The 21,662-nt window shown below is 50.1% G+C and overlaps 6 protein-coding genes across 6 annotated transcripts; 2 read left to right on the forward strand and 4 right to left on the reverse strand.

Annotated features, from left to right (window-relative positions):
• Positions 1 to 444: 444 nt before the first annotated feature.
• ALT_8302 (DMT family transporter) lies at positions 445 to 4,088 on the forward strand (the record flags this gene model as incomplete). Its single annotated transcript, XM_033560731.2, has 3 exons — positions 445 to 762; positions 823 to 1,691; positions 3,041 to 4,088. The coding sequence occupies 3 exons, from the start codon at positions 445 to 447 to the stop codon at positions 4,086 to 4,088; spliced, it is 2,235 nt and encodes a 744-aa protein (XP_033416622.2).
• Positions 4,089 to 4,899: 811 nt separating this feature from the next.
• Positions 4,900 to 6,551, reverse strand: ALT_8303 (choline-phosphate cytidylyltransferase; the record flags this gene model as incomplete). The annotated part of the gene is made up of 4 exons (XM_033560729.2): positions 4,900 to 5,031; positions 5,092 to 5,512; positions 5,570 to 5,920; positions 6,001 to 6,551. 4 exons carry the CDS (start codon positions 6,549 to 6,551, stop codon positions 4,900 to 4,902), a joined length of 1,455 nt encoding a protein of 484 aa, XP_033416620.2.
• Positions 6,552 to 8,303: 1,752 nt separating this feature from the next.
• On the reverse strand, positions 8,304 to 9,948 carry ALT_8304 (PP2C family serine/threonine-protein phosphatase; the record flags this gene model as incomplete). Its single annotated transcript, XM_089600394.1, has 6 exons — positions 8,304 to 8,698; positions 8,754 to 9,020; positions 9,094 to 9,300; positions 9,356 to 9,440; positions 9,511 to 9,584; positions 9,678 to 9,948. 6 exons carry the CDS (start codon positions 9,946 to 9,948, stop codon positions 8,304 to 8,306), a joined length of 1,299 nt encoding a protein of 432 aa, XP_089455287.1.
• Positions 9,949 to 12,013: 2,065 nt separating this feature from the next.
• Positions 12,014 to 14,935, reverse strand: ALT_8305 (putative transmembrane glycoprotein; the record flags this gene model as incomplete). The annotated part of the gene is made up of 1 exon (XM_033560727.2): positions 12,014 to 14,935. The coding sequence occupies one exon, from the start codon at positions 14,933 to 14,935 to the stop codon at positions 12,014 to 12,016; it is 2,922 nt and encodes a 973-aa protein (XP_033416618.1).
• Positions 14,936 to 15,513: 578 nt separating this feature from the next.
• Positions 15,514 to 18,745, reverse strand: ALT_8306 (CUE domain-containing protein 5; the record flags this gene model as incomplete). The annotated part of the gene is made up of 6 exons (XM_033560724.2): positions 15,514 to 15,980; positions 17,382 to 17,717; positions 17,775 to 18,047; positions 18,107 to 18,328; positions 18,385 to 18,673; positions 18,725 to 18,745. The coding sequence occupies 6 exons, from the start codon at positions 18,743 to 18,745 to the stop codon at positions 15,514 to 15,516; spliced, it is 1,608 nt and encodes a 535-aa protein (XP_033416615.2).
• Positions 18,746 to 19,275: 530 nt separating this feature from the next.
• Positions 19,276 to 21,423, forward strand: ALT_8307 (putative ATP dependent RNA helicase; the record flags this gene model as incomplete). The annotated part of the gene is made up of 3 exons (XM_033560723.1): positions 19,276 to 19,500; positions 19,566 to 21,224; positions 21,292 to 21,423. The coding sequence occupies 3 exons, from the start codon at positions 19,276 to 19,278 to the stop codon at positions 21,421 to 21,423; spliced, it is 2,016 nt and encodes a 671-aa protein (XP_033416614.1).
• Positions 21,424 to 21,662: the final 239 nt, after the last annotated feature.

A 21,662-nucleotide genomic window follows, 5' to 3' on the forward strand; every position in this document is an offset into this window, starting at 1 on the left:
CTAGCAGATTAGCAGGTAGATTCCAGTAGTTCTTTCTACCCATTTGCCCTCGAACAAAGTGCAGAGGATGCCAAGTCCTTGATCCCATAAACCCTGCCAGCCGATCATCCGTCCACAGCCCCCACAGACAACACTAGTACAGTGATACTTCTTGCTTAGTCCAATGACGAGGGCTACTAAGAAGCAGATGAGAGAGACTAGTCTCCTTTTTGGAGTAGCTGCGAAGAAAAAATTAAGCAAAACCATATCGATGTTTGGAGCAATTCTTGTCCTCTCAGCTGACTGAAGCAAATACATATAGTCGCTTGATCAGCTCTTCCGAGTCATGGCGTGAATGGGCTATTTCATGATATTTATGATTGACGATATTTAATGCCTGTTTATGATATAAATATTCTATTTCTTCTTTGGCTTTGGTTATCAGTTTTTCTTACAGGTTGAACGATGGGGTCCTCGCAACGCCAGTACAATACTCTCCAAAATTCCGAGGAGATCGCTGCGCCTCCGTTATCGGAGAACTGTCTGAATGGTTACGAAGATGATATACGCAGACCATTACTGGGCTCATCGTCCTCGACAGATCTTGAAGGCAACGGCAAGGAGGGCTCGCAGTCATGGCTACGAGCTGTATACGAGGAAGGAAAAGAGATCTGGCTCCAGGGTAAGGGCATGATTCTGGTGACCTTGGCGCAGTTCTTTGGTGCTTCGATGAATGTCATGACCCAGATCCTTGAGCTTGACAGCGGGTTACATCCTTTCCAGGTTGGTTTTATCCCAGGAACGCCCGCGGGGCGCTATGCAACGCATCGCTGACCAGCATAGATCCTCTTTGCCCGCATGTCGGTCACCGTCGTGGCAAGCTACCTCTACATGTGGTATACCAAGGTTCCACATCCTTTTGGGACTCGTCCTGTGCTGGGCCTGCTGATCTTCCGGGCCATGGGCGGTTTCTTCGGGGTCTACAGCATCTACTACGCGGTCCAGTATCTACCTCTTTCCGAGGCCACTGTCCTGACCTTTTTGGCACCCATCCTCTGCTGCTACGCTTGTTCACTCTTTATTCCCAACGAGACATTCACTCGCAGGCAGCAACTGGCCGCTGTGGTCTCCATGGGAGGCGTAGTGCTGATCGCGCGCCCCTTCTCGTCGTCAGCGACGCCTCCCGACCCGGGAGAGCCGGAGGCGCACAAGCCCGGCACCACGGACGAATTTCAGCGTATCGTGGCAATTTTGGCGATGATGGTGGGAGTCCTCGGGTCAACATGTGCGTACACGTCGATCCGGATCATCGGCCAGCGGTGCCATCCCTTGGTCTCGGTCACGTATTTCTCAATGTTCACTACCGTTATGTCGTTCCTGGCTATGTTGCTGGTACCTTCCGTGCCGTTCAAGCTGCCTGAAACTGGGTTGGAATGGGCCTTGATTGTGGGACTTGGGGTTTGTGGATTCTTGCTGCAGTTTTTGCTGACCGCTGGATTGTCATACGTGCCGCCACCTCCGAGAAGATCTCGGAGGGTCTCCGGAGGAGATGGCAGTGAGTCTAAGCCGGCGAGATCCTCCTCTGGGTCACGTGCCACCTCCATGATCTACACGCAGATGTTATTTGCACTGTTTTATGATAAGGTGGTCTGGGGTAACACGCTCTCGCCTCTGAGCTGGGCAGGCTCGGCGTTGATTGTGGGAAGTGCACTGTACGTGGCGTTGGTGCGTGACGGCAAGAAGAATGCTGCTGCAGCAGTTCCAGTTGACGAGGCCGCAGAAGAAGGGGGGGGACCGGTGGCTTGAAGTCACTAAAATTGATGGGGAGGGTGGGAAAAGAGGCAGAGGGGATACGCTTGTGAGGTCAATGCATAAACCTGGAAAGAATAGAGAGGTATTCGCTCGACTTATTGGTCAATGCTGGTGCATGAGAGATCGAAGGAGGAAGGTAGGCCGACGATCTGTGAGCAGGGATGCGGATGGAGGAGTGGATTGAAGGTCAAAGATGGTGAAAATTATGGAAGCGGTAAAAGTGTCAATACAATGAACATACCATAATAGAACCCCGTACATAGAAAGCAAACGCTAGCTGATGAGTTGATAAGCAGTCAAAAGCAAAGTACAAGAGTAGACGGATAAATACTCCGCTCAGGATGATCGTATATGCAGTGCTGGACTTACATGTTTCTGTCCCGAAATTAATGCACTTTATATCATTCCATCATGAGCAAGTTGGGCTGTCCAACAGTGCGAGGTAACTTACCTCTTCACTTCAATTTTACCTATGTTTCTTTAGAATTACCTCTCTACTTCCATATCAATGGTAAGAAACTGCATGGGAGTCCGAGAGAGTTGACACCTCAGGTTGCAATTAAACTCCATCTACTCAAGCGTACATAAGGTTATACAAAAGCCCATTGTCCACCAAGCGAGCAAAAACCCCATCTGTAAAAATACCATTGGTCCAGATATATACTAATCTCAAAACGTCATAGGGTAGCAGTCACCACCGAAAAGTCCCGATTCGGAAGGCGGAAACTCCCGGCGCCCGGGAGTGCCAGGGCCTTGACCAATCAGCTGCAAGGACCTACAAAGCTTTTCCAGCAGAAACTGCTGAAGACCAATCAGATATTGAGGATCCGATGAATCTGATGCCTCATGAAGAAGATCGCTTCATGTTTTCATGGGGATAATCCCACGTCAGAGGGGTATCTCTGTATAGACACCTCTGGTGGGCATTTTACATTCTGATTCTTGCAAACGGACGGGTATGGCCCGAGTATATATTCAGATCGACCGATCCACTTTCATTCTGGTCAATGCATCGCTCAATTCACACCTTCAACTATATATCACCATCCTACTTAGGTTCACGCTGTGGACGTCTCGTCTTTCTCTGGTAGAAAGAGACACCATTTTCTCAGTCCTATAGATTATAGATCATAGACCCAGAGAAAAGATGCGACACTTCGATGCCTGGCTGCTGCGTGATCCCTACTCTATCTGGCACTACTATTCGACCGGACGACGATGGCAGGAGATAGTCCGTGAACTCATCCAGGAACGCAAGATCTGTGCTCCTCCTGTCGACTTACCATCTTCGGGCCCATCCAGACCAGTGGACCCTCACGATCGTCCCGTCAACCCGCAGTCCTCCTCGCCGGCTCTTCGGCAAACTGCCCGCAGAAATCCGCTTGATCATCTACCACTGCATCCTTGGTGACGAGGCCGTCCACTTGGTCCAGCTCAAGGACAAGATCCGCCATGTGCGCTGCAAGCACACCTGCTCCTCCCTCGACAGCCACCGACTCTGCTGCCCAGTCACCCCGGCTCGCTGGCGAGCGGGAGCAGCGACCAACGACGGCCACTCCTACAGCATGCTCTACCCGCATACGCACCCGGCCCTCCCCAACACGCTGAGCAACGGCTCCCTCGCCCTCCTGCGCACTTGCCGCGCCATCTACGCCGAGGCCGCCGACCTTCCCTACGCCACCCCGGTCTTCGACGTCGACGACCTGCACACCTTCGTCGCCTTCTCCCAGACCATCGACCCGCACCGCTTGCGCGCCATCCGCCGCCTCACCGTCCAGTGGACGCCCGTCTGGCAGCCCATGGCCGGCCAGGAGCACAAGGCCTCCATCTACACGCACACCCACAACGACCACCTCTGGGCCCTGTTCTGGTCCCGCGTCGCCGCCTGCCGCGGCCTTGAGGAGCTCCATCTCAGCATTGACCTCGGCCGCTTCACCAGGGCCACCAACACCACCGCCGGCGGGCTACTCGGTGGGCAACGCCTGCGGCTGGATGTAAGGGAGCCATGGGTCGCGCCGCTGCTGTCTGTGCGCGGCCTGCGCGTGTTCGAGCTGGGCATCACCGCGCGATGTGACGCTGACCCTGTCGCACAGAGGCTCCTGGAGGAGAAGCTGAGTCGGGACGCGGTAACGCTGAGAGACTATCTCCGTGCGGTTATGTGCTCGGCGCCCGGCGAAGCTGTCCTGGTTCCGGGGGTTGAGCTCTGGAAGCCTTGTTCCGTGGAGGATAGTGATGAGCAGGCGCAGATTGACCGATGGCATCGAAGCAGGCCTCGTCTGGCAATTACTGCGAAGTAGATTGCGCTCCGCGTGCATTCCACAAAGATCTATAGAAGAATTGGATACCCTGGATGGACTCCAATCACCTACCTGCCCCTATACAGACTTTTTATGATACCCTCATGATATATCTCCCCGGCGATGCTTTGATTATTTTGACCTTGGTTTCTGTGTTGGGCGTTTTAGCGATAGAAAAGTGCTTATATTCTGTTCCCGATAGATGCGTTGTATTGCACGTGGCACATTGCAGACAAGCAATCAGTTTTTACCTATCTACAGAATCTAGGTATTATAGATACTAGAAAGTAGAAACCTATACAATAAAACAAAATGCACAAACGAATGAATCAATCCCCAAAATCCCCAAATGTTCCAGCATACCCAACCTTAACCCAGTCAATTCCACGTGTATCGATTTATTCCATCCAAGCAAATGCGTCCAAGTCCGTTTCAGAGCCAAAACCAGGCAATCAATCGTTGTCTGTGTCAAAACAAGGTATTATCGCGACGGATCCAATATCAATCAGAAAGGACAAGAAGAGATGATCATTCGGGTATAGTGAGGGGTCTGAGGTTTCTGTTTCATTTTTCTTCTGCCTTTTCTTCCAGTCACAGGCATTTAGAAGTGGAGGAGGTATAAAAGAAGGAAAGAAATCGATTTTGATCTTTTTATTTCTTTTTTGACTGTTTTTTTGTCATTCGTTTTCGTCCCTGTCTATGAGCCGAATGTCAATATTACATTATACTCAGGCCAAGACACGGTGCCGTAGCCAGGGACACGAAGACAAGAATCATGTCCAAGGAAAGAAATTCTTTTGATCACAACAGGTTACGACGATGCGTGCAAAGATCTATCGGAATCAGTATGGCCGTTGGTCGCTTCTAACTCGGGCTCAGGATCGTCCTCGCTCGTGGGCGAGTGAGGCCGGCTCTCCATGAGCGATCGTCGGCTGCGCATCATCTGCAAAAAAATAGGTCAACACTCGATTCTATAATCGTGGCAGGAAAGGTAATCACAAACCCATGCTCGCACACCGCCGATCAAGCCCAAACTGTAGCCCGTCGCAAAATCTTCGTTTCTCCCGTTTGTTCCGACTGGACTGTCAGGACGACCCAATGCTTCTAGTCGTGACACATGTGATTTCTGGCCACCAGTAGGACTGGTCAGCCCACCATTACCACCACGCACACTGCCCAGGTCCATGCTGTTCCGGGCGCTCGGGGCAGGACTGCCAGGCCGGCTGTTTTGCCATAACTGCCGCAATTCACGGCCCAGTTCCTGGCCAGTGGCGGTCCAATTGTTGCGAATGTTGTCTCGAAGCTCAATGACATGTCGCTTGATCTCCAATTCATTCTTCTTGATCCATGACACGTTCAACTCCTGTCTCGAGGCACCTCGCTTGAATTGACGGGCAATGTACTGGTCGTAGTCGCGGACAATTCTGGATGGAACGAAATGGTCAGCAACCACGTCTGCCAAACGAGGAGGAAACACAAACCTGGTGATAATGCCCGTTGTGCTGACACCCTCAGTTCTCTGCGTAACCAGGAACTTTCCCTGAGCCTTGATCGGTGCATAAATGTCGTCTCCTTCCGCAGCCCCATAAGGCAGGTCATCGTGAGCAACGTAATCGATCTGATGCTCCTCAATGAACTCCGGAGTCACGATCCAGGGACAGTCAGGGATCACCTCGTCCACCCATTTGCAATGGCGGACGCTCTCTGCACGCTCCCGACCGCTGAGCACGGTAAGTCCCTTGCGCTTGTGAGTCTCTTCGTCTCCGGTCACGCCGACAATGAGATACACGTCAGGAAAAGCCTTTTTTGCTTGTTCCAGCTGTCGCATGTGTCTGTCAAAAAACCACCAGCAATGAGTATCAAGTCTATTACTGCAGACAATAGCTGTAATCTAAGAAAATTGTAGACATACCCCACGTGAAACAAATCGAAAACACCATCCGCATAGACACGAACCGGTCGCCCCGTCGGAGGTGGATTGGTGTGGTACCCAACGGGATGCTGCAGCCCAGCTCTCTCGGGCGGTTTCATCAGACGCTCTCTCGTTTCTGCATTGGCGCCGGCGGTCTTGATGTGCAACCCCGGTCGACCGGTCGCCCCATGCTCAATGTCACTACTAGCTACAGTGGTCTCAGATGGCTCGCCGGGATCTTCCTGATGGATGGCTGAGGAGTATTCTGTGGTTCCGTTGGACGCGGCGGCCTGAGCCTCGCCAGAAGACGATTTCCGAGCCCGTTTCGAAGGCGGATTGGGACCCCCGGTCGAGGTCACATCAATTGAAGTATGTTTCCTGTTTTTGCTTGCCGTCGGGGTGATCGGATCGGCGGAGTCGTCTCCTTCCTCACCGGACGCATCGCGAGACGATGGTTGGAGGAGATCGGCTGTGGATGATTTGGCAATGTCGGCCGTTAAATGTTGAGAAGCACTGCGCTTGCGTTTGGCCGCAGTGGACGGAGACGACATGCTGGCTGACCGAGGAGCACTGCTCTACTTCTGTCGGGATGTTGAAAGATATATGGTATCTAGTTGAGAAAAACCATGAGAGATTTCAAGCTTGGACAACCAACGGACAGAAGGGAGGTTGAAGAAAAAAATTGGGGAGAGGAAATGGGGACAGGTAAAGCGCTGAGAGCTAAGGTAGGCTTGTCAGTTAGTCTAATAATAATTAAAAGGAGAGAGGGAGAAGACCCTGAGACAGACAGAAGGCGGAAGAACGAGCAGTACGGAGTAGACTAGACTAACCGGTTGATCAGGCTAGCGGGAGTCAGTCCCGGAAGGAAGCTACCTAGCCCAGTACTAACGGGGCCGAGTCTCAGATCCTTTTTTTCGATCCTCGCGGGTAGAATAGGTGATTCTGCAGAGAGCAAGAGAAACATCTGAGAGAGAATTGTCATATGCAATGGACAAGACTTTTTTTGCACCTCGTGATAAACAGCGTTACGTTACCTAGGGTATAGACTGGTCTATCAACATACCGAGCACAGCCATTACATCAGACTCCACTTACCTAACGGAGTAAGGTACAGTAAGGTAAAGTCAGATACCCCGTTGATACTGAATAGGTACTTCTGTGGGTATGGACTGGGTACCAAAGCGCTATCGAAAGGATTTAGATAAGTATTGTACGAAAATGTCACGCAAACCTATGGGCATTCTCTTATTAATGCAATTCATACAACAATTTCAATAATGCACCGCTAAGGTACCTACCTAGGTGGATTCTGTCGCCATGAGGGGGTGTAATTTTACAATTCATGAATCTGACAACTCATAGTCTTCTCTGCCTCGAACTACTAGTAGATTCTATTTGGTTCTGCCAGTCTATCGGTGATCGCAACCTCTTCGCATATTACTTCTAGTGGGCCGCTCCTGTGTACGATATCGGAAGAGATCCAAAAAAGAAATTTAGCCTACTGGAATGTGTCATATTTCCCTGAAGCCCACTGCTGAAGCATTGGAAGGTAGTGCCGCCCCATCGCAGACGAGAATGATCTTGATACTGTAGATGGACATTCCAGATACGCCGAGAGATATGAAGACCGACCCGTATTGTCCCGTTTCCCTTCATCCACCAGTCGATTTACAACGCCGATGACTTGTGCAAATTCTTAATCGAGCACTTTCCTGGCCCACAGGGCAACCTTCCAAGTCCAGAGCCGGAGAGCGCGATGATGAGCAGATACACCGGCGGGTGATCACAGTATGAGGGGAAGAGAATGGTAGAGGGAAAAGAATAAAGATAAAGCGCGACGTAAGAGCAATGGGTTGGGTAAGGTAAGAACCGAATTCATAGAGATATCAAGATTCATCATCGGTGGGTGTTTTGTGCGGTATCTTGCGTTGGATCAAAGCATAAAATAAACGTACTCTCGTGAGGTCTGCCGCTTGCGGCTCGGAAAAACAGAACATAGCAGAATAGAAGAGGAAACGTCCTATCACTCAGGAAAGCCCCAAAGTTCCCTCCGACACGACATAAAAAGGTCTACCTAGCCAGGGCTAGAGGAGCATCCCACTGAATTTCGCCTTATCCACAGTCACAGGGCGTCGCTAGGGACGGAAGACAGAGACTTTGAACGTCATATCGAAAGACATTGCAAGGGTCGAGGAAACGGAAAGGGTTGAGAGTGGAGGATAAGGGCGGGCCGTTCAGTCACGCGCAGGATGTATTCGCAAAACCAGATCAGGGAGGAGGAACACGCAAATGAATCGTCGTCGCTACGAGGAGGCAGATTTCTCCGTGGCTTCAGTCCCGCTGCCAGAAGAGTTTTTGTTTGTGCTTGAGGGTGATTCGGACAGGTTGGCGGCAGTCGAGGACCCCTCAGCCTTACTCGCAGTCTCGTTCTTCGACTGGGGTCCTGGGGTACCTTCACGATCTCCTCGAGCCGACGAATCGGGCGACTCGTGTTGCAAATGATTTGTGACATCTCGATTTTCCGCCCTCTGGTCAAAAAGTTCCTCGTCATTCTGTTCGGGAATTAGTTCAGTGCCGTCACCTAGGAGAATGATACGGCCGGAACGGACACTGAAGCCGCGGGAGCGGTCGTTTTCAAGATCATAATTATCGGGGGTTTCTTCGAATTGATTGCGGATACCAGGCCCACGGAATTCAGCTGTAACAGCCATTTCTCAGTCAGTAACCCTCGGCGACCATTGGATCCTCGAGACACTTGCCGTATTCAGGCGGCGCGCATGGACCGTCGCCGTTAGCTACCCGCTCAGAAATCTGATTGTACCATTCTTCCTTGGTCTTGCCATTAAGAAGGCCAATGATGATCATGGTCATGTTGTCACATCCAACACCTCCGGTCTCACTGTTAGAAGCAAGGCAGTTGTCCATCATATTCTCACAGATACGGTAAAGTTCCTGTTTTGCAGCGATGCCTCTCCGAACGAACTCGACCACGGATTGGGAGGACTGACAGTCCCAAATACCTACAAGCAAATCAATCAGCAAAGGGAAACAAGACAGTGCAATTTGCAGATAAGCCCGTATAGAAAGACGTACCATCACAGGCGATAACGAGGAATTCATCATCATCAGTCACTTCGTGAACTGTCACATCGGGATAGGCTGTGACAATCTGCTGCTCAGGTGAGAGCTCGGGGCTCTTCTTGAACTCGAAATCACCAATGGCCCGGGATAGGGCCAGATTACCATTGACTCGACCAAAGTCGACGAAGCCACCGGCGGCACTGATACGAGCTTTCTCGCCTGTATTCGTATATTAGATGCGAAAGTTCGGAGGGTTGGATGGCAAGACACGGACCTTCATTCTGTGGCTTGTGGTCGAAAGAGAGAGGCTTTGCGCGGCCCTTTACACCCAATACCGAGCGTGAATCGCCCGCGTTTGCCTACCATTCCGATTAGTCATTCTCCTGATTACGATGTGATAGCGGTATTGTATAGGTTGAAGGCACATACGACCCAGATCTTGTTCTTTGAAATAACACTGACGGCAGCTGTGCAACCGGAGACTTCCTCCTCATATTTCGGGTCTAGACAGGTCAGTTTCGTTGAGAACCCCAAGCCAAAAATGACAAGGGAAACAGAAATAGAATTCCAGAAGCCCCAGAGTGGCGTCCACCTACCTTCCAAAATAGCCCGATCGGTAGCCAGGAAGCCATCCTTCAAGGCCTGCTCGATATCGCCCTTCGCAAAGGCCTCTTGCTTTGCGACGATCTTATGCACGTTTTCTCCCGCGAATAACGCTACTTTATCTCCACCATGACCGTCATATACACCAAAAAAGGCGAGGCGTTTATCGGGATCTGTAGGCTTTTCGGAACCTCCTGTGGATTTGGCTTGGAGGTCTAGGATTGCAGCATGGGCGTCCTCCATGCTGATTCGCCAGCCCTGCATGGCCGACAAACCATACAAACAACATTCATCTTGACCCTCGGAGGAAGTCTATTCAAGGACAAGCATGAAAAATGTCAGCAGTGATCGGAGAGGTATGTTCGAATAAGCAATGGTGGCCGATTGTCCGGGAAGTGTGTCCGCCGCAGAACTCGGTCTTTCGCGTGAGCACCCCACAGGTCCGCATCACGAATAGGCGGCAACCAGAAGACCTCAGACGGAAAAAGCACAATTGTCAAATTCTCATAATTCAATCAAATTGTACAATCAACCTTAACTGTAGCAAAATCGGACGCTGTGTTGCGCACAGAATTTTGCTGTATAGGCGAGCCGCGGGCTTTGAACAGGGGCGGTTGAAATTGCGTAACGAAGACAGCAATGTGGGGGATCGAAAGCACGACGAAAGAACAGATGATTTGCTTACCTTCTCGACCACAGGTTCAGATAAGGTCTGACCCATGTTGTATAGCAGGTCAACTGTTAAATCTTGCGAATATCAGAGATGGTGAGAAGTTTTTTTTTTTTTTCGGGCCAAAAGTCACGCATCCACAAAAGTGAAGGGAGGAGAATTGAAAGGGGATTGGGAAGGGCTCGGCGTTGATCGATTTGAGGGGACGAAGGAGGAGGAGGGGGAAAAAGGCGGAAGAGGCAAAGCACGGAGAACTGGGCTGAGGGCAAGGGCAGGCAGTATGGCAGTAAGGTACAGTAAGCGGTGGTATTTTTACTGCCTACCTTACCTAGGCACCTACCTACAGACCTGGAGCTGGATCACCTCTTAAGTGGCGGTAGTGATCCACCGATGATGATAGTGGTGATGATGAAAATGACGATAGTGATGAAAGAATATCATCTACACTCTTGAACAGTGAAGCGAGAAAGGAGCGATGGGAGAGAAAGAAATGTCCTTTATTTTTTCATCTTCTTCAGACTAAGAATCTCGAACTGGTTGCTGTCACGAGGTGTCCTGGGCCTGGCTTTGCCTTAGGCTTCCATTGACATTTTCAATACTAAGATACCTACCGGGGTATCTGAAGCACAACTACCTGAGGCATTATCATTGTTATCTCCTTCATGCTGTCTGAGGGGAGTAGACAGTAACCGAAGCTGCACGGGTCTATTAATTACTCAATATTGTCAATCATAGGAATCCTTGCATATGTGACAGAATCCTAGGTAGGTATCTCTGTCCAGGCTATCTTGTCCTATAGACGACTTCCAAGTTGACAATATCATCTTTTGCAACTATCTCCCAAAGATGACTTCCCAAGTCTTCTATGGAGTAGTGGCGTGTTCAGATCGCCAGGGAATGAAATACAGAGCTGACACTGCCGGTATTCTGAATTCAGCGATCCGCTTACCTAGGCACCGGAAGTAATTGATTAAGGTACAAGGTTTGATCCTTTCCTGACTATTATTGAAGAAGTATATCCTAGTCCCATTATTGTTGCACATTTAATGCTGTATAGTAGACCCTTGCTGATGCCTGATGTCCAGAACAGTCTCTAAGTAGAAGGAGGTCAGGTGTCTGCGCTAGTACATACAGACATGAGATGATCCATCAACAGTTGACATTGGAAGTGTGCATTACCGAGTATCTGTGTAAACCAAGCATCTCCTGATATGCATGAAAACTAATATAAAGGAATATATCAATCACTTACATATCTACATTATGACTAGATAGATAGCTTCCAAGTTTCAAAGTGAAGAATGGTTCGACTTCCATGTTTCCAGATGGTTGATACTAGTTTACCAAGTATGGCTGTATCGATGACAACATCATGATATAGGTACCAATCTCTTAAGGATGAACCAAACCAGGAGACGGAAATACCTTAGCAATGAAGTAAACGGAGAAATTCACTGGATTCTTCAAGGATGTCAAAACGCCGTGGCCAGCCACTATGTATCTAAACAGAACAGCCCCCCTTGGGAATCAATAATACACCCTGTAATGACAAGAAACCCAAACCGGCACAGCTATAACACTGAAACTTTGACGATGAAAGGATTAAAACAGCCACAAGAAGTGTGAATGATGAATGCTCTATTTTCTGACTGGACATGATCACACAAAATTAGCGTCGTTCCTGACACTGTTTACAACGTCCCTTTGTACACTGTCGCCAGGTTGCTCAATGCTGACAGACTGACGATTTCTCCATCGTTGGTCATAATTCATGCTCTGGTCGCCCCCGTTCTCCATGCCAGCGAACCGCACCAGACTCACCCGGCGTACCGTACTGTCGACTGGAACTGATGAGGTTGAAGGACTCCTCCGCAGGGAAAATCGATGGGTGCTAAAATCGCCCTGGAAATAAGGATTCCCCCGGTACCATCGACGTTGACTCCCAGAAGAATCTTCATTTACGTTCTGGGACTCGTCTGAGGTATCGACCAGGTTTCCGGGCTCCAACCGTCGATTGCTACTCAGGCTTGTTTCGCTGAAGAACCGGGGAAGCGGCGAGATGATCTTGGAATAATTCTGCGCTAGGCTCGACTGGCTTTGCTTTTTGGGTAATGGAGCGATAGGTCGGACGCTCGGGGCTTCTAGACCTAGAGACTGCAAGAAGGCCGAATTGCGGTTGTCCTCTGTATAGACGGACGCAGACATTGCTGACATCGCCATCGAACCCGGACGGTCCTGGATGTAAGACTGTCGACGACCATCGTTGTAGATAGAACTGGACATTGTGTCCGCGCGACTAGCCGTACTTCGAGCTCTCTCCAGGGCGCGGAGACCAGAGGATGTCCGGCGTGCGAATTGCGCCGAGAACATGGGATTGGAGGAGTTTCTATTCTTCGCCCGGTAATGAACGAAGGCTTCCAGTGAATCGGATTCTGAAATAGTTGGGCTTTCTGGCTCCACGGCCCGCACAGTGAGCTGTCTTGGATGGTCAAGAATCCTGAATTCCACGCTGTTTCTCCCACGAGGGGGAGGCCGGGGGAACAGGGGAGCAAGATTTCCAACGCTGCTCTCATCGCTTTGCAGAGACGCGTGAGTGTTTTGCCATGATACACGAACCACTCCATGTCCAGGAGGTCCGAATCCTCCAGCTCCATGACCTGCGCCGCTCAGCCTTACGGGTAGCCCCGAGGCTACAGATGAAATGCCGCTCGAGCGCCTGGAATACCTTCGGGACCTAGATGAGGCCGCCGAATTTCTTTTAAGTGATCTTCTTGGCTGTATAGATTTGAGGGGTTCTCGTTTTGTGGAATTGGCCGTTGTTCGTCTATGTAATGAAGGACTGCTCTGGAATGACAGTCGTTTATTCTGGGGGAGAATATCCTCTGCTTGTTTCTCTTCCTGCGGGTTATGGCGTGTCAAGGGCGCAAAGTCCCATTCGATCGTCGAATGTGAAAGAGAGTTTTCCTTGTCATCCGAATCGTGCGCTTGCCTGCTGTCTTCGAGCGATTTTTCGCTCCACAAAGGCCTCAGTTCCAATTTTGGCGGCTTTGATGATGATGGCGACGGGCTCCTGAAGATGATAGGAGGGTCATCCGGTTTGGTCGTTTCGTATGGCCGGCACGGAGGGAGATCCGTTGGAGTTAGTCTCGGATCTTTCTCAGTCGGAAATTGCCCTTCTTCTTGCGTTGCAGCTTTCGCCATGCGCTTGTGGCGCCAACAGCAGAAGAGCGACAAGAGAACCATCACGAAAACAATAGGGATCACAACCGCGACGGCAATGATGCCGGCTTTCTTTCCGTGGCCACCACTGCCATTGTTCGAGTCTGTTGATTTAGCTACGCTACCGCCTTGTCGGTCCCCGCGCACAGCACGGATGATAAACTGTTCGCTGTCTTCTGCAGTCCCCTCACGAGCAGTCAACGTGATGGGGAAGCTGCCCGGTTGAAGATCCGAGGGTACATGTCCATAAAGGGTCTTGTTATCAGGGTTGTACCGCAGCCAGGGCAGTTGCTGACCAAGAGTCACTTCGAGTTGGACTGAGTCATTCTTCAAGATTAAGTTGTTGAAGACCAGCACAAAGTCATCACCGATCACTGCGTTGCACTCTTTGATGTTGTCTGTGAAGAATTGTGAATATTGCAAAGTGACAATCATTCGAGTGACATCTCCATAGGTATCTCTCACGGAGATTGTGACATTTTCGTTCATGGCATTGGCGGGGGGCGTGCCACTTAAGGAGATAGTATCTCTGTCGAAGGTTAACCAGCTCGGAGCCTGGGCCTCAGTAGAAGTCACTTCACCGTTTCCTGGTTGTCTGCCGTCTAGGGTTAGAATGTCGTGGAAGTGACTGCTATTGAAGTGCTTTCCTCTAGTGAGGAACAGAGTCTGCGTGCTCTGATTGAATGACAAAATGTGTGGGCTGACGGTCATCTCAAAACTCATGGTGGCTGCACTGAAGCCAGCGACATCCGAGGCGACAAGATTGAATGTAAATGTCTGAGGCCCAGTGTTGGGGGTCGTGCCGGAGAACTCGAGATTAGACGGGTCAAACCGGACCCATGATGGCAGAGGGGTGTTCTCCGGGGATGTGCCATAAAAAAAGGTCGACTTGCGAGTATTCGCGAAAGTATCATGATCAAACGAGATCACGAACGAATCCCCGGAGTGCACGAAGATTGTTGATGGTGCTGATGTAGCACCAATGGCTTCAAGTTGTGGCAGCAGTGGCTTTCCAGGATTCGGCCCATCCTCTGCCGTGACGACCAGAGTCACTTCCATGCTTGCAGAGTCTGGCCCATTGTTGGCCACGAGTTTGAATTTGTTCGGTCCCGTATCTAGACTTGTGGGAGTACCGGACAAGGTCCGGCTTGAACTGTCTAGGTGAAGCCATGAAGGTGCACTTTGCAACGAATATTGTGTCCCCGCTTCTGTACCGCTGAAAGTCCCTGGTGAGAAGACGAAGTGAAAAGGCCGTGAGACTCGAGCCACAGGTGGTAATTGCGCATTTACCGGGTAGTTTGAAACTAGACTTGCGTTGACCGCGACCAGCAGTGCCAGGACGACCAATGCGATGAGTGCCATAGCTCGTCAAAGCCTCAAATGCTGTTCTGGGGGTCACAGAGGAGGAGGCTCGCTTGGGTTAACCGTCAGACCATCCAGACACCGGACACTTGGATTCGGACAAGAGTGTCGGACGAGGAAACGAACGAGGGCGTCTAGTATGGGAGGACGTCGTAGGCTACCCACTCTTCTTCATGGTGATTCCGCCCAAGGACCAGCCATCTGACAAAGGAGCGGCGCGAAAACTGCCACCCTTTCAAGGAATCCCTGCCTGAATATTTTTGACGTCACTCAAGTATGGAAGCGAAGAATTGGTTCAAATTCCGATCCGCGCGAACGGAACTAAAAAAAATCACGTTGTGATATGCGCGGTCCTGCAAGGGGGTATGAATTGATACTACCGCCCAGAAGCGAAGGAGGAAAGGCAAACCCTAGGTCTCAAGATTATCCCTTGGAGCACCCAGGGGGAACTAATAAGAGAGATAATGAAAAGACATTGTCGCATCTATGTCGAATCTTAAGGAGCTCAAGGGAACAGCTTTTGGTCAAGACAGGCTCCAGGGGTTCAAAGGTTGAAGCCCGAAAAATCCAAGGGTGTCTCAACCGCGTTCGAGGTCAAGGACCATCCGAATTCCAGTACGACCTGGCGCGTAGTAGTCGGCAATCTCTTCTCGTTCGTCAAACCCACTGCGATTGTACAATGAACGAGCGGGTTCCCTAGCCTTGTCCACCCATAATTGAATGTATTGGCAGCCTTCCTTCTGGAGACGTTGCCGAATGTAGTTCATGAGCTGCATCCCGATGCCCTGCCGACGAAACGCCTCTACAACACAGACTTTGTGCAGTAAAGCTACTCCTTTCTGCCGAACATAGACAGCATAGGCGACTAAACGATGCGGTACACCGGAAGCTGTGCTGACCGCATACAAGACCCTGGTGTTAGGCTTCTTCTTCCAAAGGTCCTCTCCAAAGGGGAATGCCTCGTTAGCCGGAAAAGTCTTTTTCTCAATCCGTGCAATTTGTGCGAGGATGTCAAATGCCTGATCTTTGCCTAAAGCATGAATGTCTGATATGGTTAAATTGACTGACATCGTGGATCCTGCAAAGTTTCTCAGATGATCTACATTCAGCGCTGTAAGAGACAGCAAGACGAGAAGACCACAGTGTTTCAGGGGTGCTACTCTCCTGGATAATTCGGCATGAAGGAGGTAATCGGAAACACGCCACCCTGAAGAATGGAGACTTAAGGTACCTTTTGGCAACAAGCAGACTTTCAACTGAAGAACTATCGCCCAGAAAAAGAATTCAAGCCTGAGGCAGAAGAAAAGATCATGGAGATAGCTGAAGTGACCAATCAGATTCATCCATCGCCAGCTGCACAGGACCCCACCGGATGATCAATCAGGTACATTCATAAACAGTCCAACGAGTGGTAGGTAAATACCTAGGTACATTGGGTACGGTTTAGTTTACATTCTCAAATACAAGACCAAGGCCATCAGATTCCCAACTGCTGCACGAGGCAAACATCGGCTGTTGCATCAATCATCATTGGAAATGCCCCCGCAAGCTGAGGACAAGCGCCAGGCCGCCCGCGAAGTTATCGACATTCTTCACGAAATCTCAACCCTCCTGGTATGTGCTTCCAACCTCTCCATTCTCTGTTATGGCTTTGTGCTATGTACACTTTTTTCGACAAAGATGTCTGGCAGGAGTTGAGACGGCAACTGACGCATGGTGTGAACCTCTAGAACACGAATCTGGACCGAACAGAGCTCTCCCTCTGTGTGTCTCTCATCGAAAATGGAGTCAATCCTGATGCCCTGGCGGTAAGTTTTTATTCCTCTTTTTTCTTGGAAAAAGACACCCCTCGGCGTGATTGATGGGCAAGGACTAACACGATGCTGTGCCATTGACCGGGTATAGACTGTTATAACTGATCTTAGGAAGGAAGCTGCGGCAACCTCGCGGGCTCTTACGAATAAGCACGCCATGCCTGAGTAATTGCTTCTATGTGCTTCGCTGTTTGCAAGATACGCATCTTGCTATTTCACTCGGCTTTCAGCTAGCCGGCATATCATGGTTCTTGGTGGCGTCAAGGTGGTCTGGCTTTCCTGATTCTTATCTATTTTGTGCGAGTCTTTACGTTTCTTCATCTGGGTTGGGACAGGACGATAGATACCCTTTCCGAAATATAACCACTACTACTATTTGATATCGAATGCTCCGAATTGTAAGCTTTCAATACTTCGATTTCCCCTGCCTGCGTCATGGCACCCCTGGTATCATAGAATCGACTATAAACACAAATAGAGAATGGTGGTAAAAAGACAGGATAAAGGAGGAGACGCAACAGATGACAACGGCGACAACTGCTGGCGAAAGATACGCGCTCAAAGGCTGGCCGCTTCCTATGACTTTCCAGCAGTCTCTGTCTGATCCTTATCCTTTATAGAACCAAGCTCACCGGCCATCGCCTCTGCTGTAGCCTTCTTGATACGATCAGCTTCGTCAGCGTTATTCTGCTCTTTGCCCTTAGTATCTCTCTCATCTTCGCTGTCTCCCAGGCTGAACGGATCATTCTCTGCGACAGGCGATGGCTCCACTGTGGCCAGCGGCTGCCATTTGCTCGACTTGCCTCCGGTGGACGTGCGTTTGGCCGGGTCGGAAGTATCATAAAGATTGCCAATCTCAGATGGCGGACCCTCCTGGAAAGATACCTTACGTCTGTCAGGTGAGGGAGACGCTGATTTGTACAAATTTGGGTTGGCAAGTGGTCTCCTGGGTGGTTGTGGTGGAGGTGCTGCAGTGAAATTAGCTATGGTCGCAGGAAGAGTACGTTTCACAGAACTGGACAGACCTTCAGAGTCTCTCAGTTCCAGTGCAGAGAAGTCGTCGCTCAACAGCTGAGGGTCAGCATCATAACGTTCGCGGTCACCGCTGCGACGACCCATATCGCCACTCCTTCTTGGTCGACTGTAACCTTGGCCTTCACCATAGCGCTGGTTAGATGGTCCCTCATCGACATCTTCACCGTCAAGACGCTTTTTGAGATTCTGGACCCAAGAGTTCACTTTGGACTGAGTCTCCAGGAACCCCTTGCGAATGTTCTCGCGGATTACCGGAAGATCATCTAGACCAAAGCGCGTTAACAATAAACCAAGGCCGGCGATATCGAGTAGCGTTACATACCATCAAAAAAGCTATATTCCCGCTCCTCCGACTGATCGCTTCCTCTTCTGGCCCTGTCATGTCGAGATTCATCCCAGCGGGTTTGCGGCGCACGACGGTTGTAATGTTCGGCTAGTTGACGGGCATACAGCTCATCCGCTTCCAATTGCCTCTGCGCCGCAGACGGACGAGGAGGCTTTGGAGGCGCTATGTCTTCTTGCTGAGCGTTGGGGTCGGTCATGCCTAAGAAAGCATTCTGTTAATGATCGCAAGACCGGCACAGGCTCAGCTTCACATACCAAGCAGAGCATGAAAAGCCCGTTCGACATCCCAGTTGCTGGCTACCAAAACTGCCCTGACGACAGATGCTTCGATGGTGGGAAAGGCTTCTTTGAGGGTGGTCTCTGCCTGTTGCCGCGGGCTCACTGGACGGGGTGGCTTTGGCGGGGCAGCTTCTGTACCAGTTTGCTGGGGAGGGGCAGTGGTAACACCGGTTTCTTGAGGTTCATCATCGAAATCCAAGGGACGCGCAGTAGTCGGCGACTCCGGTTTAGGACTATTAGGGCCAGCTGCCGATTTGCTGGGAGTCTTGGGACAGGTTAGTTGTAATCTTGTCACAAAGGGCACATGACAGCCTACCATCTTGTCCTCGTCCGACATGGCTCGGAACGATATCGATTTCAGTTGGTCGAATGAGTGCACTTGTGCAGAGAGTATGAGAGTCTGTCGCGCGAGACGTCCGTCCCAAAGTGAAATACAAAGTATTAGATGAAGGTATCTGTAGGCAGAAAGTAATTCAGGGTCATCGCCGTTATTATTGGAAGACCACCTCCTATCCAAAGCTCCAGACAACGGACGCTTGTGATTGGGTTCTGACCCACAGTGACGTTTGTGGCACGTGATACAGAAGTCCCGCCTTACCTAATCCACGTACTATCCATGTCTCTGAGCCTCAGATATCTGGAAGCAGTACCTCCTCAGAAGAAGTAAAACATAAATTTACTATAACTTACAGTAAATCTGCAGCTTACTTCCTTCTGGGCTTGAAAATACATGGCCTGAGCACTCTGCATAAACGGGGGCCTATTTCACCCTTTCAATATGCCTCAATTGCGTTTCCTTTCTAAACCTCGAGGCTCTAACCGGTTGATTTTACATTACTGAAAGTGGTTGATAGACCAGCATTAACAATGGCTTCAGAATTGGAAATCTCTTCCACCTTCATTCCAGCACTATACAAACCGGCTGCTTTGCTACCAATTGCAAGACATCGCCTAAGCTTGCTTTATCTCGTCGAAACATACCCTGTCACGATCGTCGTTGGACAAACTGGCAGCGGAAAAACAACGCAGCTGCCACAGTATCTAGATCAAGCGGGATGGTGCGCAGATGGAAAGGCCATAGCTGTCACACAGGTATTGTTTGATCCCCTCCATCTTGGCCCAGCACGTCAGTATGGGATTGCTAAGCTGGTTAACAGCCGCGTCGGGTGGCTGCCACTACTGTCGCAGCTCGAGTGGCCGAGGAGATGCGCTGCAAATTAGGCGAAGAAGTGGGATATTCGATTCGTTTTGAAGATGTGACATCTGCTTCAACAAGAATCAAGTTCCTAACTGATGGGATGTTGCTCAGAGAGGTTCTCGTAGATCCCCTTCTATCTCGCTATTCGGTAATTATGGTCGATGAGGCACATGAGCGATCACTGAGTACCGATATTCTTCTTGGAATACTCAAAAAGATCATGAAGAGACGCCCAGACATCCGGATCGTGGTTAGTAGTGCGACTTTGCAGGCTGAAGACTTTCTGAAATTTTTCGCCGGGGATGAATCCCAGGGCGACGGAGAAGTCGGCGAACTGGGAGGAAGCATCGGGAAAATTATTAGTCTTGAGGGACGAATGTATCCTGTGGACGTTCTGTACCTCGAAAACCCAGCAGAAGATTATGTGGAACGAGCCGTCAAAACTGTATTTGACATACATTTGCAAGAAGGGGACGGTGATATTTTGGTTTTCCTGACTGGCCGAGAGGAGATCGAGACCACAATTCAATTGATAACCGAACGCGCTGCTACTCTGCATCCCAAAACACCGGCTCTTCTACCGCTTCCTCTTTATTCTGGCCTCACAACGGATCAGCAGATGTACGTCTTCGAGCCAGCCCCTGAAAACACACGCAAGGTCATCGTGTCGACCAACATCGCAGAAGCCTCGGTTACTATTAACGGTATAGTATACGTCGTCGATTGCGGATTCGCCAAGCTCCGAGCCTATAATCCAAGCACAGGCATAGAGACATTGACGGCTGTCCCGATATCAAAAGCAGCCGCAGTTCAGCGAGCAGGTCGCGCTGGTAGAACGAAGCCAGGCAAGTGCTTCCGTTTGTACACTCAGCAGGCCTATGAGAAATTACCGGACGCTACCGTTCCTGAAATCCAACGATCGAACCTGGCCCCTGTGATCATGCAGCTCAAGGCCCTGGGTATTGACAATATAGTACGATTCGATTTCTTGACACCTCCTCCTGCAGACTTGGTGATACGTGCCTTTGAGCTTCTTTACTCGCTTGGAGCAGTGGATGACTATGCCAAACTTACGAATCCATTGGGGATGCGAATGGCCGAACTCGCCTTAGATCCCATGTTGGCTAAAGTCCTTCTCAGCGCTCGATCCTTCAACTGTTTGAGTGAGATCCTTTCCATAGCTGCTATGATCAGTCTCCAAGGTTCTGTGTGGGTGCAGCATGAAGGTGATAAGAAGTCGGCGGAGAGCAGCCGCAGAAGGTTTGCCGTTGAAGAAGGGGATCACTTGGCCTACCTCAATGTGTACCAGGCGTTTGTCACGAAAGGAAAGAAAGACCCCAAATGGTGTCGGGATAATCTCTTAAATTATCGGTCGATGCAACGAGCTGTTAGCATAAGAGCCCAATTAAAACGCTACCTTGAGCGCTTTGGGTATCAAGTGGACGAGACTCTCTCTGGTCGCCAAGGAACGGCTGATCTAGCCAGACCGGCCGAGCAAATCCAAAGATGTCTGACGACTGGCTACTTCGCACATGCTGCAAAGATGCAGCCCGATGGGACTTTCAAAACGGTCAGCGGAGGGCTTACCCTACATGCGCATCCAACTTCCTTAATGTTTGTACGTGCTTGCCATTGTCAGCCTCTGCCACCATACGTCTCCGATTTACTGACTGATTGATATTTAGAACCGTAAAGCAGATTGGGTCATCTTCCATGAGATATTGCAAACCGGTGAGAAAACATATATTCGTGACATCACCAAGATCGAGAAGAGCTACCTGCTCGAGTATGCACCGGATTTTTACAAAATCCAGTGAAACAATCCTCTGTGGAGCATCGAGATTGGGTGCTTACCCGAGAGTGCAAGCTAGCAGGCAATGTGCAAAGCTTCGTTGCCACATAGTTTCAATCAACCGGTTTGAACATGGGCTTCGTGATAGACGGTGTGTATAATGGAGCATTTTGTTGACAGGGTGATATTGCGATTCGTGCAGTGTGGCAAGAGAAAATCTTGAATATCTTATGACGATACCCAGTAGATGGATAATCTCTATAC

Source organism: Aspergillus lentulus (assembly GCF_001445615.1).
Source record: "Aspergillus lentulus DNA, contig: Alt16, strain: IFM 54703, whole genome shotgun sequence".
Lineage (NCBI taxonomy): Eukaryota > Fungi > Ascomycota > Eurotiomycetes > Eurotiales > Aspergillaceae > Aspergillus > Aspergillus lentulus.